The sequence below is a fragment of the Mustela lutreola genome, chromosome 13 (genome assembly GCF_030435805.1).
Source record: "Mustela lutreola isolate mMusLut2 chromosome 13, mMusLut2.pri, whole genome shotgun sequence".
Lineage (NCBI taxonomy): Eukaryota > Metazoa > Chordata > Mammalia > Carnivora > Mustelidae > Mustela > Mustela lutreola.
The window spans coordinates 74,706,984-74,724,488 of NC_081302.1; the positions used below are offsets into that span (position 1 = coordinate 74,706,984).

The 17,505-nt window shown below is 35.9% G+C and overlaps 1 protein-coding gene across 1 annotated transcript in view; it reads left to right on the forward strand.

The window, feature by feature from the left end:
* Positions 1–571: 571 nt before the first annotated feature.
* UBL3 (ubiquitin like 3) overlaps positions 572–17,505 on the forward strand; it is a 64,363-nt gene continuing 47,429 nt past the window's right edge. The window contains exon 1 of the mRNA XM_059143937.1: positions 572–706. Coding sequence (XP_058999920.1) covers positions 680–706 — 27 coding nt within the window. The 5' untranslated portion in view covers positions 572–679. The remainder of the gene's footprint in view (positions 707–17,505) is intronic.

A 17,505-nucleotide genomic window follows, 5' to 3' on the forward strand; every position in this document is an offset into this window, starting at 1 on the left:
CCGGCCCGAACGCCCCGCGCCCCGCGCTCGCCGCCCCGGGCTTTCGCTTCGGCTCCCAAGTAGTTAAATGCCCTTGAGCGCGGGTTTCCGCGGCCCGGCTCCCAGCCCCGGCAGCGCGAGTTGAGCTGTTTCCCCGCGCCGTCCGCCGGCTCCAGCGCGGCCGCCACTCACTGCTCACGCGTCCATGTGTAGCCACATAGTTATCTATGTACATTCACGCTGGGGCATTTTCCTCCTGCTTAATGAGGACTTGACTCGGGAGCAAGTGTGAATCACTGCCGGGCTGGGAAAGGAGGAAGGCGGATTTAACCCCCTCCCACCCCGCTCCATGTCCGTGTGTCACTCGGCTGGGTCTACCTGGTGCGGCCGGTCCTGGGGCTGCTGCTGCCGCTGACGACGACGGGGGCTGCTGCTGCTGCTGCCGCTGCTACCGTCCCGGGAGTTCTCTCCGGCTTCGGCCACACAGCTCCTGGGGATTGTTCTCTTCGCTCGGAACCTCGGTCAGGCCGGCAATTTGGCTCCGAAATAACTTATTTTTTGGGAGGCACATCACGAACCAATCAAGATCGTTAAGGTTGATTGCTGTACCTTGAAGAGTTCTCCTTTTTGTTTGTTGTTGCTTTTTTTGTTTTTGTTTTTGCCCCCGGTAAACATCTCTGGGTGTATATCAAACGGCAAGATGTCCAGTAATGTCCCGGCAGATATGGTAAGTGAAGGATAAGTTACGACATTCTTTGATTTAATTGTGGTTTCCAATCTTATTTAATCAGAAAAGATGCAGGCGTGGGGTGAAGGTTTGCAGGGGACTGTTGAAAAGCCACGGTGCTGGGAGATTTGGAGAAGTTGGAGGAGGTTCTGGTTCCCCCTCTTAGGAAGTACAGCTTTTAATATGGCTTTTCTCATTTGGTTGTGTTTTCTAAATCATCAAAGACAATGGAGAAGTAGGGGAAATGTGGCAGTGTAGGTCGAAGTGGAGAAAATATCTCCCTCTTTGCCAGAAATCTTTGAACATTTGTAAAGCTTCTGAAAACGTCAGTGACAGGAGGCAGAGCTGAGGACGGGTGTCCCTACTACATACAGAGGTAGGCAGGGAAACTGGAATCTTGTTCTTTGACACTGACAGATCATTAATGCAGTAGAGACAAACTTGATATTTTCAAGAAAACGGACGTGTATGTCTTCAAGAAAAAGTCTGCTAGAATTTGCTGTGAGCTTTTTGAAATGTCTGGGTGAACAACTATGGCAACAGAAATACTGAGATGTTTTGGAATTTTCGGAAATCTAGACTGACCGTCTATTGGTACTTAAGATTTTCCAGGACTTTTAGTACCAGATATTTAGTAGTATTATATCATTGGACTTTTAAAAGCTAATAAAACACAGTATTGAGCCTTGATCTTTGAATGTTGAGAACTTGAAACAAAAAGTACTATTGTTTATTGATGCTTTTCTTTCTGTTTCTAAAGGTTAATGTTTGTTAATGTTCTGAGTCTGTTGGCTAACAGAACCCTGTAGGCTTACAGTGAGGGGAGGTGGTGGATTTGTGAGTTGAAATTTCACTTTGCAGTCCTAGGGACAAACATAATGCAATTAACAGGAAGATCTCTGAAGAATTGAAGTAAACATTAGTATTTGAGTGTTCGTGTATTCCAGTGAAAAAACAAAATTGAACTTGACCGATTAAATTTTTAAACGTCAGATAATTTCTGTAGGAGCGAACCTCATTTACAGACTTAAAAACAAACCTAACTGGCTGTAAATGGCATATTTTGACCTTGGTTTAAAGCCGTTTTGCTTACGTTTGATTTGCCATTTGATGTACTGTTTTAATGTATAGGAACCACAGTGTTCTGTTGTGTGGCCACACAGCAACTTACACTCTCCTTCCTGAGTCTTAAAACTCGTGAATTGCCCCTTTAGTTTTTCCCTTCCCTCCTGGTGTGCACATGGGAGAATAGTCTCCTGACCAACTGAGGATAAGCTGGACATGGTTTCCTCTACCCCAAGCTTGAAGTTGCCTGGAAGGGTGTGTGGACTGAGTTGGAAAATGTTATTTCCCCTGTCTGATGAGTGTTTGGGGGGCTAATCGCTTACAGCACAGATTTGTTCTCTAAAGTCTCCGTTTTATATTGTCGGTGGTGCAAGATATGTTCACTCTATTCTGTCATAGAAATTGTAATGAAATAGATTTGTGTCTTTAAAACAGTGCCACTACTTTCTTTAGGCCCAGTGATGAAGAAAAGCTGGAATGTGCGTAGCATCAGTTAAAAATTGAAATGATTTGGGGAATACTGTTTCCAAGTCAGAAGAAGGTTCGGAAGCTAATGTTCAGATCAGGGGAATGGGAAGTAGTGGCAAGATTATATTAATAGGTACAATTATAAAATATAACTATTTCTGTTTTAGACTGTATTTTAAGGCCTTGATTCGGTGGTGCTTTGAGATCCCTTGATTAAAGGTGATATGCAAGGGCAAAGCAGTATTATGTAATAAACATATAATGCCCTGATGATGCTGTTTCAGAGTATGTCTAATCTACAGCTCAGATTAGATTGTTCTGAGTATTTTTTATGTCTCATTTTCGAATTGCTCAACTTGTTGGAAGTCTTGAGGTTTTTTTCCTATGTCACAACCTCTTAAGCCTTCATTTACTCTTACTTATATCGCATTTTTGCTTAAAAAGTACCTTTATTTAAGAAGTGCCTGCGATTCTCCACTTTTTGAAATATAACATTATATGGTTAAAAGTTGTTGATTAAATGCTTTTTGTTTTGTTAAAGTCTTCGTATCAGTAATTGACAGTTTGTGTTTACATTTATGACTTAAAGTAAGAACCATTTCAGCACTTTGAATCTTGAACAACCTTAGCCTCCCTACCCCCACCTCCTTCCACAAGCTGACGTTTCTTTTGCAACATAACTCCTAACTGATAAGGATATGTACTCTTGGAAGTATGAATGCATACATTTTTTCAATGTGCAGTAAAATGTTCAAGTTTCTAATGGTGACAGTCTGTGCTATGTAGAAACAAATGTTACGCCCTTTTACATGTTAATGGTGCTTGTCCTTCTATAGGAAAATCCTAGTTGGGAGATGAGGTGGGGCAGTGAAATTATAACTTCTGTCATTTTTTCATTAGAGATAATTCATTGTTGAGCTACAGTAATTGCTAAATCAATTGAAGTTTTTGGTAAAGTCTTCATATGGCAATGATTGTGACTGACTTTAAAACCAATTTTTTTAGCATCTTTTTTTGTTTTGTAAATACAACTCCCATTTCAAATTTGTTTCTAAACATTCAGTTAAGTTCTTGTGTACCATAAGGAGTCTCTCTCTTTTTTTTTATAACCTGAATTCAGCAAGTTAATCTTTTTGGAGAGGAGTGGCACCCCTAGTGAATGGATTGCTATACTCTTTAAAAAAATTTACAGTTGGTACTTTAGCAATTAACATTCTGTAGATATGTACTATATATAAGTGTATTTACATAAAATATTGGTTTTTCTTTAGCTGTAAGTGATTGAGTTTGAACCAAAAGATATACTAGCATTCCAGTATAATAACTTACTTGTGGAAAAAAAAAACCCTAAAAATACTGAAGAGAATATCATTGTAGTACATTGTATTTAAATGATTCATTTCCTTTATTTTTTTTTCCAGCCCAAATCATAATTCATGATGGGGCAGTATTCATTGTTGATAATTGTAGGACGAATTATGCTAATGACTATAGGTTTTCTGAAAGAAAATGTTTACTCTTTCTGTTAATGGTAAGGCCTAAGCCTGGATAGATAAGGTGGTTAATTTTGTTTTCTGGACTGGGAAAATTATCAAGAAATAAATTATTTATAGGAGTATTATAGAAAACATCTGAGCTACTGTTTAGAGTTTTGAACTAAAATTATATTTTATGATATTTATAAAATTGAAAGCCCCTATGTAAAAAAGAAATTGACAGTGTGAGAATATTAGCAAAGCAATTCTGGTATTTGAAACATTTTAATTCATAAAACAAAGAAAAGCCCTGTATCTTTTTAAGCTATTAATATAGAAATTGTAATAGATACAACAATTTTTAGTCTGGGGTTAAGTATAAATAATGAGAATTTGAGTTTTTTCGTTGGTTAATGATTATTTTTTTTGTAATGTTATATCTCTTTTATTTGTGGAGAAATGTGGGAGCCCTCTGGTGGACAGGAAATTACTAAAATGAATTTCCTTTCAAATTGAACTTTTATCATTTTTCCAAGTTAAAGTAAAGTGACAGATGTAGAGTATGCCAGGGGACGATGTCATGCTAGAAAAAGGTCCAGAGAAAAGAAAATTTTTAACTTTGAAGAAAGAATATATTAAGAATATATATTCATATATTAATATATGAAGAAAGAATGCCCCAGATATTCTCTTTACTTATAGCTTCTTTTAATTTTTCTTTCTCTTGCTGGAGCTCTTATTTCAAATATAAGTGGGGAAGTTTTATGAAGCTAAAGGGTAGATAATATGTTTACCTATGTAAACTTGTGACAATGAACAATTTAATAAATAATATAGCTCAAATGGCATGTTCTTCTAATTGTTTTACTTGAATATATCTTACATTTTATGTTCTGAATTAGACGTTAAACAGAAGACAATTTACTTCAGCTTTGAATGCCTTTTGCTTTCTGGCTCTAAATCCTGTTCCAGCTCATGTCCCCCTCCTGTGAAGATCGCTTTTAGTTCATTTCTAGCCCTCGAGTGTGAACCATTTTGTCTCAGTGCGTTTGACACTTCTTATACAGTGTCAAATTTATATGGATATCTGTCTTATATTACATCTCCCATGATTTTTAAAACAGACATTTAAAAGCCAGTGAGTGAGTTTCTTAACTCATGGAGCATTACTCTCTTTATTGTAAAAAAATAAATATTGTTTCCTATTACTACTACTGATTTTATGAAGTGTATGATGCCTGCTTCTGTTACTACTTTGAATATGGAAAATGTATTTTTAATATTAAATCTTGAAATTCTTTTAAATTAGTGGTTGGTTACTGATGGCTCTAATTTTCTTAATATGGAACAGTAGATATATTGTAGGAAACTCAAGTATATGCTTCCTAAATATATTCTTTAAGAATTCCTCTCATTCTGGGGGAAAAGCTGAAAGTGACTATAGAATTCCTGGTAACTGGAATCCCTGAGGAGTATCATTCTGAAACAGTAAATTTTCTGATTTCATGAAGGTTATTTTGGAAACACCCGAATCTAACAAATAGGACTACTATCCTATTTACTTGAGCATGATATACTGCACATAATTCACCTTATTTTCGATGACCTAGAGCCATCATTTGAGTAATATTGATTCAGTTCAATGTATGTTCTTTGTTGAGTACTTCTCTGTGTAACATATGATTATTCTATAAGCTATAACTTCAGATCCTGAGCACTTAATATGGATTGTGAAGCTTTATGCCCCTTTACTGGGTCAATAAATTTACAAAGTGACATGAGGCAAGTCAGTTGAGATGTGAGAATAAAAATATTAGAATTCCTATTTATTATTTTTTGCTCCAAAAAGAGGAATTAAGCTTTTGTATTAATACATGGATTGGCTTTGAGGCTTTTCTGGGTCCACATTCAGATGGTTACAACAAGTGTGGTTTGCTGAGGGAACTTGTGTGAGTTCTGTAATGTGGAGGCCAACAGCAGCACATGACTTTCTCAAAGTTTTTGTGGTTTTTCTGTTACAGTATATTATATAGTTACTTTAAAAAATGCTTTTTAAAAGAATCTGTGATACTTTGAATTGAGATAGGGTGCAGAGGTTCACTGTCAGTGTTTAAAAGAGTTGCTAAAAAAAACAAGTAAAACTCAAAGCTGAATTACACATTTTTATTTCACAAAAGAGGAATATTATAGACGCTGATATTTTCCATGATGACAAGAAGCTATCAATATTATGCTACCTAGCAGATATTGTTGAGAAAACAAACACTAAGTTGTCTCTATAAGGCAAAATTGACATTTTAATCAATAAGTGAGACAGTATCTGTTTTTCAGAAGAGACTAACGTTATAGAGAGAACATTTTGAAAACATGTTTAGACATTTCCAGTCTGTTGAAAAATCTTACGGAGAATTTCAGTGGACTTTGGACCCATTTGTTAGAAACCTAGAAACACATTCTACCAAGCTTTCAAAAATATCTGACATCAGGAAAAATAAAATTTTCATAGCACTGACATCTGGTAACTGAATTTTAACAAAAACTTGTGTATATTTGGTGATAGAATAGAAGAGTGATACAATTTAGTAAAACAGTAAGTGACATATTCTTCTGTAAAGATCGGTGCATCTTTGTGAACTAAGTTTTTCAGTTATGACTGACAGTTTTTAAAATATCAAAGTACGTTGAACTTCACAAATTAGGAAAGCAAGATTTTGAAAAAATAAAGAGACATATTGAATAATAGCGCTCTCACTTAAAACGTTAATAGCAGTAGCATTTTTAGTGATTTTAAGATCAAAACAAACGAGTATTTAACATAGTTAATAGTTAAAACAATATTAAAATCTTTTAATTTCTATTTTAGTATTTGTTTTACAATATTTATAAAATATTTACAAATGAATATACATATATTGGAGGTATATGCTCAAGTATTTTATAGTTGGTGTGTTCAAAAAAAAAAAAAAAATTTAAGAGCACCTGGGTGGCTCAGTCAGTTAAGCATCTGACTCTTGATTTCAGCGCAAGTCATGATCTTAGGGTCTTGAGATCAAAACCCATGTCAAGCTCCCCACTCAACCCAGTGTCTGCTTGGGACGCTCTTTCACTCTCCCTCTGCGCACCACCCCCCTACATATGTATTCTCTCTCTCTAAATTGTTTTATTATTAAAAAAATAATAAAACAAAATTTAGAAGCCATTGTATAAGATGACTTCAGATTTTTGAGCATTGTAAGTTTTTGTGCTTGATATTTAGGTTTAATGTTTCCTGCCTTGACATTTTTGTGTGGTCAGTATGCCTACCTATTCCTCTCTAGCTATTTATAGTTGCTAATTCTAATTTGCTGTGGGTGTGGAAGGCAGATTTTCAAAGTTTATTAAAGTATATTAAAAACATCAAATGGTGTCCAAGTAGGATTTTCAGGAGTTGCCCTATAGTAAAGTGCATAATCTTTGTTTCATGGACTTAAACATGTCTGTTTTGGCTGCTTAGAGTTCTCTTTACTTGAAGGGCTTATTTTCTAGCTCTTAATTGTGTTTTGTTTTGCAGAAATGTAGGTTTTTGATAGTGAAGAACTAGGTAGATGATTTAGAAAATAAAATTAACATGTACAGCTTTATTTTGAGCACATAGGAGAGAGAAGGTAGTATTTGTTGTGCACTTGCTGCTATACTAGGCAGCTGCTTGGCATTTTACACAATAACATTTTATTTAATCCTCACCATGACCCTGGATAAATACAGTTGGTATATAGGGAAAGAAGCTGCAAGTGCCTGTCAGGAGGGGACCACCAGGAATGCAGAGGTAGTGAAACAAAGAAGGTTAATGACTTGCTGTAGTGAGGAAGAGCACATGCCTGAGAAAACCTTGCCTAGCCTCAGTAATAGGAAATGCAAAAAGTTTGGGGTAGGGTTTGGGTTGTGCTGAATGATTCTAATGAGAAACCAGGCAAAGTAGAAACTAGCTTTGGATTGTGGACTATGGGCCATGAAGTGGAGGTGGGTTTAGTAATTGGATCTGTCAGTGATCTTTGTTCAGGAGGCAGGAGAAATGAAGGGGGCTGGGGCAGATCTAAGTCATTTTGGAACTCTAGTGTGGTGATGGGAGAAATTTTTGTTGCCTGTTGGTCTTCTGTTGGCCTTGTCTGTGTCTTTTAGAAACACCACAGTGTGATTATCAGCAGAGGTGAGTTTTACTTTCTCACAGTCTAGGTTTAGAGGGGATAAGGAGGTCAGAGAAGCTAGTAAAAAGCAGAGCCAGGATAGGAATTTGGGTCTGATGGCAATAGTGATAAACATGGGAAGTTCTTTCCCCCTACCATACCTGAGCTAAATCCCTGAGGCAGAATACCTTAGATTCCTTGCCCCAGGCATTCACCACTGGCTGGTCTGAGCTAGCCTGGTAGAGTAGAGATGACACCTGTTTTGTATACCTTCCCCAACTACTATGTAATCTCTGGGTTGGAATGATTTTAATGAGCATGGATTGTCTTATTGATTGCTAAAATAAGGGGAGTTTTCTTTAAATTTGTTGGAACTCTGAGTCTTATGTATATACAATAAAATACAGTACAATAGAATTTTTCTATAAAGGTACCACTTTTAATGTAGAAACTATTATTGCTTTATATATCTAACACAGATTTTTAATGGATTCAGTGCTTTCAGAGTATTTTGTTTTTGTTTTTATACTCTAGCTACTTATGTATGGTGCAGATTTTTTTTTTTTTTTTTTTTGGTGCAGATTTTCTATTGACTGATTCAAACCCAGTAGCATTTTTTTATGGTCTAAATAAAATATATATGTGGGCAATTTTCTATGATGAGATTTTGAGAAGAAAACGTTCTTTCTGCTGATGAAAATTGTCTAAGTTAGGCATTATATCTTTTGTTTATCAACTTAAATTAAGATGGCAGTTCATTGTGTCTAGACAAAATGTTCTCATGATATATGTTCAGTTTTTTTCACTTTTATATGAAATTAGTGTTTTTGCCTTAGAAATATTCCTACTTCTTATATGCTGCTTTTTTCATTTAGTTGTGTATTCATGAACAGCTATCCATACAAATAAGTATAGAACCCATGTTACAATTTTGAACTGATTCTGATAGATGTACATAAATTGTTTAGCTAATTCCATATCCATGGGTATTTAAAAGCTATTATAAGCAATGATATAATGCATATTTTATTTATTTATTTTTAAAAGATTTTATTTATTTATTTGACAGAGAGATCACAAGTAGGCAGAGGCAAGTGGAGAGAGAGGGGGAAGCAGACTCCCCACTGAATAGGGAGCCCAATGTGGGGTTCAGTGATCCCAGGACCCTGAAACCATGACCCAAACCAAAGGCAGAGGCTTAACACACTGAGCCACCCAGGCCTTCCTATGTAATGCATATTTTAAAACATAACTCTATGCCTTGCTTGACTCTTCTTTTTTTTTTTTTTTAAGATTTATTTATTTATTTGAGAGGGGTGTAGAGAGAGACAAGAGAGCGTGCTAGTGTGAGCATATGCCCATTGGGGAGGGGCAGAGGAAGAGGGAGGGAATCCCAAGCAGACTTACGGCTGAACATGGAGCCCACAGTTCTGCTGGATCTTGCAACCCTGAGATCATGACCTGATTGACTAGTAAAGATTTAGTTATCAAACTTATGATGTCTTCATAAAATAGGCTGGGAATTGTTTTTTGTTCTTTGTAATAAAGACTGTGAAGATTAATTTTATTTCATTCATAAATGTTTGAAAGAATTCACTGGTGAAGCTGTCTGGATTTTACTTGTGGGGATTGTTGAATCTATTTCATATATATATATGACTATTCACAGTTTCTATTACTTTTGTGTCGGTTTTGACAAGTTTTACTTTTCAGGAGATTTGTCTATTTTATCTAAATTTTCCAACTTGGTTTATGATTTTACATGCTTTGTATTTATTTATCTTGATGTTCATAGTATCTAGTGATACCTGCTTTTAAAATCTGCTTATTGATAATTTGTGCTTCCTCTTTATCTTGCTCAGTTTTCAGAGAGCCAATTTAATTTTCAAATTTAAAATGTTCTTTATTTTCTAATTGGTTCTGCTTTTAGCTTGCTTTCTTCTAGTTCATTTTTCTATTTTTTTTTTGAATTTGCTGTTCTTTTTCAAGTTTCTTGAGATGGATACTCAAATCATTAACTATCTTCTTTTTTAAATGTATGTATTTAAGTCTATGAAATTTCCCTCTAAGCAACTTTTCCAACAACTTTAGCTGGATCTCACAAGTTTGATACATCGTATTTTTATTTATCACTCAACTCAGAATATTCTAGAATTACCTTTGTGGTTTCTTCTTTGATCCATGGGTTATCCAGTAATCTATTACATAATATCTAAACATTTGGGGATTTTTTTCTAGCTATATTTTTTGTTGTTGATAACCAGTTTAATACAACTGTGGTCTAGGATTATTCTGTGATTTTACTTGTGTGCAATTAATTGACACTTGGTTTATGGCCAAGTTTTAGAATATTTGAGTGTGCTGTGCTCAGTGTCACTTAAGTCAATTATATTAATCATGTTTAAATCCACTGTATTGCTACTTTTTTCTTTTTTCACTCAATTGAGAGAAGTGCATTAAAATCTCCAACTGTGTCCTCTTCATTCTCTGAAATTTTGCCTCATATATTTTGAGACTAAATTACTGACTGCAAATAAATACACAATTATATCTTCCTGTTACTGTCATTCTCTAGTAATAATCTTTGTCTTAAAACTTATTTTTTGGATGTAGTGTGCTTTTCTTTCGGCTTTTTCCTATCTTTTTACTTAAAATCTTTCTTTGTCCTTAGAGATGAAGATGAATCTCTTCAAGTATCATATAGTTGGGTTTTGTTTTTTATTAAACTTGATAATCTGTTGTTCTACATTTAATTGCCTTAATACATTTGGGGGGCTTAAGTTGACCATTTTACAATTTGTTTTCTACTTGTACTGTCATTTGTTTTAACATCCTCCCTCATTTCTTGCTTTCTTTTGGATTAATCAAACTTTTTTCCCCCTCATATCCTGGCTCTTAGCTTGTTGTTATAAATTCTTTTATTATTTCCTTATGGGTAACCTTAAGTTTGCAATTTACATCTTTAGCTTGAATCTGCCATCAGTTACTTCCTTTACCTTTTCCAGGAAAATGCAAAGGCCTTAAATACTTGAATCCCATTTCTCTCTTCCATGCTTGGTTTTAGTTTAAACCTCCAAAGACGTCATTATGGTTGCTGTTGAGATAATAGTAACACTAGTAGTAGTAGTAGTAGTAATAACAATGTTGTTATTAAAATAGCCATTACTCATTTCACTTTATCCTTACATTTACCATTTTGGAAGCCTTCATTTCTTACTGTTTTGTTTTGTTTTTAATATTTTATTTATGTATTTATTTATTTGACAGAGAGAGAAGTCACAAGTAGGCAGAGAGGCAGACAGAGGGGGAGGGCGAAGCAGGCTCCCCGCTGAGCAGAGAGCCCCACATGGGGCTCAGTCCCCTAACCCTGAGATCATGACCTGAGCTGAAGGCAGAGGCCTAACCCACTGAGCCAGCCAGGTGCCCCCATTTCTTCCTGTTTTACTGTATTTACTTCTGGGTCATTTTCCTTTGATATGAGGAACTTTAGTATTACTTTGAGTGCAGGTCTTCTGGTGATAAATTGTCTGTCTTCATATGCTTTAAAAATGTATTTTTTTTACCTTCATTTTTAAGGGGTCTCTTCTTTCTGCACCTTCAAGTTATCTTATGACTTCTGGCTCCCACTGTTTCTGTTAAGTCAGCTTTTGGTTTTACTATTGCTTCTTTGAGGTTAACATATTTTCCTTTGGCTGTGTTTTAGATTTTATCTTTGTCTTTGGTTTTCAGCAATTTTACTATTGTATGCTTATGTATGACTTATTGTAATTATTTGTAGAGTTTGTAGAGCATGTTGAGTCTATGGCTTTTTATCTTTTGTTTCTTTGGGCGTTTTCTTAGCTGGTATTCTTTAAATATTGTTTCTATCCAGTTCTCTCCTTTCCTTCTGAGACTATAGTTATATGTATGTTAGGTCATTTCATAGTTTCTACTCCCACCCCTACTCTGTGTTAGTTTGGATATTTTATACTTATTTCAACTTAGCATATCTTCTCTGTCTAATGTCCAGTTATACTCAATTATTGAGTTCTTGATTTCAGATTTGTATTTTGTATTTCAGGCCCCAAATTGACAAAGGCTTAAGTTCTCACAACATTTTCATCAGTTTTCTTGAGTGTATTAATCATTGTAATGTTCCTGTTTGATGACTCTGATACCTAGATTACCTATGAGCCTATTTCTCTTGCCTGGTTTTTGATCATTTGATTCTTTTTTGTAGGACTCCTGGTAATGTTTTATTAACATTGTGATGAAAAGTTATAGAGGATCTGAATGATGTTATCTTTCTCCAGGTAGGCTTTAATATTCTCTGGCAGGCAGTTAGAGAAACATAGGTCACTTTGATTCATCAGTGTTTGATATGACATGAGGCCGAATTCCGGGCCATCAGGAAATTCAAATAGTCTTGAAGTACATAGCCCTTCTATGGTCTCACTTGAAAGTTTGGAGTAATTACCAAGATGCTTCTTTTTTGATTAGCCTTGGCAGTTTTAGGTACAGTGCACCCTGGAACAACACAGGTTTGAGTTGCACAGTTCCATTTACACATATGTATTTTTTCTTCCTGTGATTTTCTTAATAATATTTTCTTTTCTCTGGCTTACTTTATTTGTTTGAATACGTACATAATATTGTTAACTTAAAAATTATTGGTAAAGCTTCTAGTCAACCGTAGGCTATTAGTAAAGTTTTTGGGAAGTCAGAAGTTATATATAGATTTTTGACTGCTCAGAGATCAGCACCCGACCCCCATGTTGTTCAAGGGTCACCTGTATTGCGAGGCTGATGAAAGGCCTGCTTAAGTTTTTGTCTCTTCTAGTCTTTTTGCTGGGTTTTCCTGTATTTTAGTCCATGTTGTTTATGATTCAGCACATTTCTGGGAGGCAAAAACTGAGCAGAATGTTGGGCTTGTTCTTTGAAATTCTGTTTTATCTGAGATTCTCAATTCCTGGCTACCTTGGAAGTACAGAATTCCAGTTTCTGTCTTTCTAGTCCACTGAAACTGATGCAAACTCCAGGATGTTGCTTTCTGCTTGGCCTTTATGCCCTGTACTGATAGTTGGCAAATAACCCAAGGGGAAAAAGTAGAGATCTCAGCGTGTTTTCCTTCTCTCTGGGCTCTTGGCTCCTAATGTCCTGGTTCTCTTGATTGTCTTTCTATGTCTTCAAATAGCTGGGTTTGCTTGTTTAGTATTTTGCTGTTTTTTATAGTTTTCAGTGGGCAATATGATTGATACTGCTGTTCCCTCATAGCTTGACTAGTTGCTTTTTTTTCTTTTTGGGGGGAAATTTTGGCTATACACTCACCAGCTAGATCTCTCTTTTATTTAGAATAAAAGTGGCAAAGAATAGCTACAATTAATTAAATACTTAATGTATGTTACTTACTATGCCACCATTAGTCAAGCAGTTGCTTTAAGTCAGACATCTAAGAATCATCTTTGAATCCTCCCTTTCCCTTATCCTTAGATCTAGTCCATTACAAAATATATCTGGAATCCATCAACGCTCTTTGTCTCCATACCACTACTCTGGTGCAAGCGTCATCTCTTTCTCCTGGACTACAGCATTAGTCTTAGAACTCATTCTTCCATTTCTATTCACATTCCCCAGATACATTTCCAAAAATAGCTTGAGTGATGTTTTAAGACATAAATTGCATTATCTTTCCCCTCCGAAAAACAGAAAACTTCAGCAGCTTTCTATTGAAGAATAAATTCCCATAGAGTAAAGTCACAAAACCTTACCATGGTCCTTCAGAGTCACCATCTGGCTCTTTCTTGTCCCTGAGATCTTCTCTCATTTGACTTATGAGGCTTCAGTAATATTGAGTTCCTCTCAGTTCCTCAAATAAGCTCCAGGCTCTTTTCCACAGCTAGGCTGAGTCTTTGTATATTTTAATCCCTGTGCTTGCAACACTTATTAGTATACTTCTGTGCCCTCTCTATATGGCTAATGCCTTCTTATTTTTTCTCTCCACAGAGATACTTCCTGACCGTATCTAAAGCTGAAGTCCCTTGCTCTCTGAGTTTATGCCTCTGGACTCATTAGTGTCCTCCATAGAACTTGTCACACTTTGTATTTATTTGTCTTTCCCAGTAGACCATAGATAGAGTCTGTGAGAGTAAATACGTTATCTTTCGTTTGTCACTGTAGCTATTATCTAGTATGGTTCCTTTTGTATAGTAAGTTCTTTGTGAATAGTTGTGTATTAAAGGAATACATGACTCTTATAGGCACTGTACAAAGCTTATTACTCGAGAGGTTTAATCCTCTAAGAAAATTCTCAGAACAAGCCCATTAGGTAGGTAGGTTCTAGTGTTAGTGTTAATTTATTCATAAGGAAAGTGGGATTTAAGATTTTGCTAATTTTCCTGAAGCTACCAGCTAGGTGGGCTTTTTGTGTTCTTGGATTGTTTTTTACTTCTCTAACTTTTGGACCTTTATTACCTTACTTATAGCATATCCTCTTTACTATGTCTTAATGCTAATTTCTGTGATTATACAAATATTTTGGTATTTTAACTTCAGCTTCTTGCCTTTACTTAACGAAGGATTTTTGCGGCTATCAATTATGGTGAATGATTTTTCAAGCTATAAAATCTCTCATTTTATGACTGTAAATAGACTGTTACAATCAATTACATATATTTAAATATATTATATATATTAAGCACGTATTTAAAGAAAACATTTTGTCTTTTTTACTTAAAGGACTATTCAGTTATACGGATTTTTTTAAATGCTCAAAATAATAAAATTTCTGTGATAGGTATCATTTTATATCTATATTTATTAGTCTGATATAAAATCCTGCCCTTTTTATGTATTTGCATTATTCACTCAATCAGCAAGTATTTGTTGAGCAAATGCTATATGCCAGGCACTGTTTTATAGGCTTTGGTGTACAGTGGTGAATGAAACAAAGTTTCTCTCCTAATGGAGCTTACATTTAAGTAGTAGGGAGACGACATTAAACAAGCAAGTAAAAAGTAGAGTATAGTAGGTGTTGGTAAGTACTACAGAGAAAAATAAAGCAGGAAAGGGGGTTAGAGAATGCTAGGAGAGTATGCCTGTCCTGGCCAGTTTTAAATATTGTGTTCAGGGAAGAGCTCACTAGGATAATGACATTTTTATATGGATCTGAAGGAGATGGGGAACAAGCCATTCAGTTATCTTAAGAAGTCATATTCCAGGCTGTGGGAATACTGCCTCATGATTTCTTTGTTATTTGATTGTCTCACTGTTTCTTCTGCCAGTCTTTACCTTAAATTTTTGTGTTTCTTACAAAACAAAAAGTGGTTTTTGTTTATTTTCCTTCTGTGTGAGCTAAGTGATTATTACCTTCCTCACAACTTTTTTCTTGCAACAAACATTTATTGGAGTCCTTTGTGCCAGATAGATTCTGTCAGTAGTTAGAGCTGATCAATTTTATTTAGTGTATCCCAAGTCCGTTTCCTCTAAATTATCTCCCACCACCTTCAACCAAGTCTTCATTCAGACATTGGTCCCCTTTATCCACTGCTATCCACCTTTCACTCAGGTTTGTCTTTTGAAAATACAGATCTCGTCCTTGGACTATTCCTCTTACTAATGGCTGGCTATCACTTACAGGCCAATCCTGGCCAGACTCCTTAGGTGGTAGCATTAAGGCTCTTAGCAGTTGCCTTCCATCCATCCTCATCTCTTGCTTTTACCCCTTTGTGTTGTGATGAACCCCCTGCTTGACACAAATCTTTCTGTTAACTTTTATGCTTCTCTCTGAAACTTGCATAGACTTCTCTTTCTTTACCAAATGCACTGCCCCTCCTTTTTGCACCATTTGTACCTGAGACTTGTTCTCAATTGCAGGGCTAATTCTTTGGTAATATCTTAAAACTTTGTCAGCCACTCAGTCACCCTAAGTATAGCACATGCTGGAGGCTCCAAACCAAGTGACAGTTGAGGCAAAGCTGCCTTCTAGGAGGGACCGGGGAATTAGAGTAACAGGACGGATTTTTTTCCATCAAGTGTTGGCGGCAGTGTAAAGCACCAAGTCCAAAGAGATGGAGCTTACATCCTGGTTAGGGCTTAGCATCTCTGGTTCTGAGCCCAGAAATTTCTAGGTACTGATGAGTCTTAGCATTTCTTGGAGAACCATCATACCAGCAGACAGACAAGGCCCAGTCTACAGAAGTGCTAGGTGAAAGCATTGGAATCCTAGTTAATTGGGCTGGAATTAATCTTATTACCTCTACGCTAGTACTTATAAATATTTTTAGCTGCTTCTTCTGCTAGATGGGTGATCTGCTTTTTGAGGGCCGAGAGGAGCCTTATCTTACTCATCTCTCCCTGTACCTAGCACAGTGCCTGTTATATAGAGAATACTCAGTGAATGTTGAATTAGCACTGCAGCTTTGTCCAGTAGAACTTTCTGCATTGATCAAAATATTTATGCTGTCCAGTAAGGTTGCTACTGGCTGCATGTGGCTTTTGAGCACTTGCAAAGTGGCTGGTGTGACTCAGGAACTAAATTTTTAAATTTCATTTTAATTAACTTAAATGTAAATAGCTATGTGTGGCTAATGGGTACTGCATTGGACAGTGCAGTTATATATGGTTTACATAATTAATTCTCTCAGTGGGTTAAAAAGATCACTGGGTTTTTGGCTTGTCTTCCAAATGGTCCCAAATTACTGAGCGTTTGGTTTTATTTTTTGTGTGTGATTTTTCTGTTCTCTTGGTGTCAGCATTAATTTTTTGCTGTTCTCATTATGTATGCTGTCATCAGCCTCTCTTTTAGCTTTTTGGATGTTAGTCTAAGTGGCATAGAAAGACATGTAATCAAGCTTATAGCATTCTCTTTAAAAAGAGCAAATAGTGTAGGAACCTAGGAGTTGTCTTTGACCTCTCTTTAACCCTAGTAAGAATGTGAAATTAGCCCTAAGGAAAGAAGAGAGGGCTGAAAATATAAATTAGTGTGCACATTCAACTGAAGAAAAAAATCCTATCAATATGACATTACATGAATTCATCAAGGGGGAGGTGGGACAGCCCAAAAGTACAATGCCTCCATTTAGAGATAGGAGAATTTAAAAATGAGAACAGGAATAGAGTTAAGGGAAAATTTTTTTTCTAAGTTTCATTATTATGAAAGCCATGCAAGGAAAAACTCGAAGAGGAATAGTGGTGGGCTACAGCAGATATTGCAAGGAGGTGAAGAATAAGGACTAATTGAAGTCCATTTGGGGTAATGTGGTGAAGGCTAAATGGATCTTAACTCATTGTCAAGTATTTTACTGTGGTTAAAATAGTGTTTTCCTTGTAATTCTTCCATATTGAAGTGCTAGGCTTAGAAGGATTCATTATGGTCACTCTTTTTGAAGTCAGTACTATTTTTTAGTTTCTGTGTCCCACAGCTACCTTTTCTCAACCTTTTCTGTCAAAATGTTTTGCTTTGCTAGTGTAGAATCTGGATAGGCATTAATAGTACTTTTTGCTCTAAAATTGATTCTTTTTAATCCTGTACAGGTGAATTTCTCCATTACCTCATAGTAGGGCTGTTGTTTCAGTAGTGATCATTCAGTTCATGCTTTGATGCAGGGTTTACTAAGAGATAGTGGTTAGTGGTTTTTTGTTGTTGTTGTTG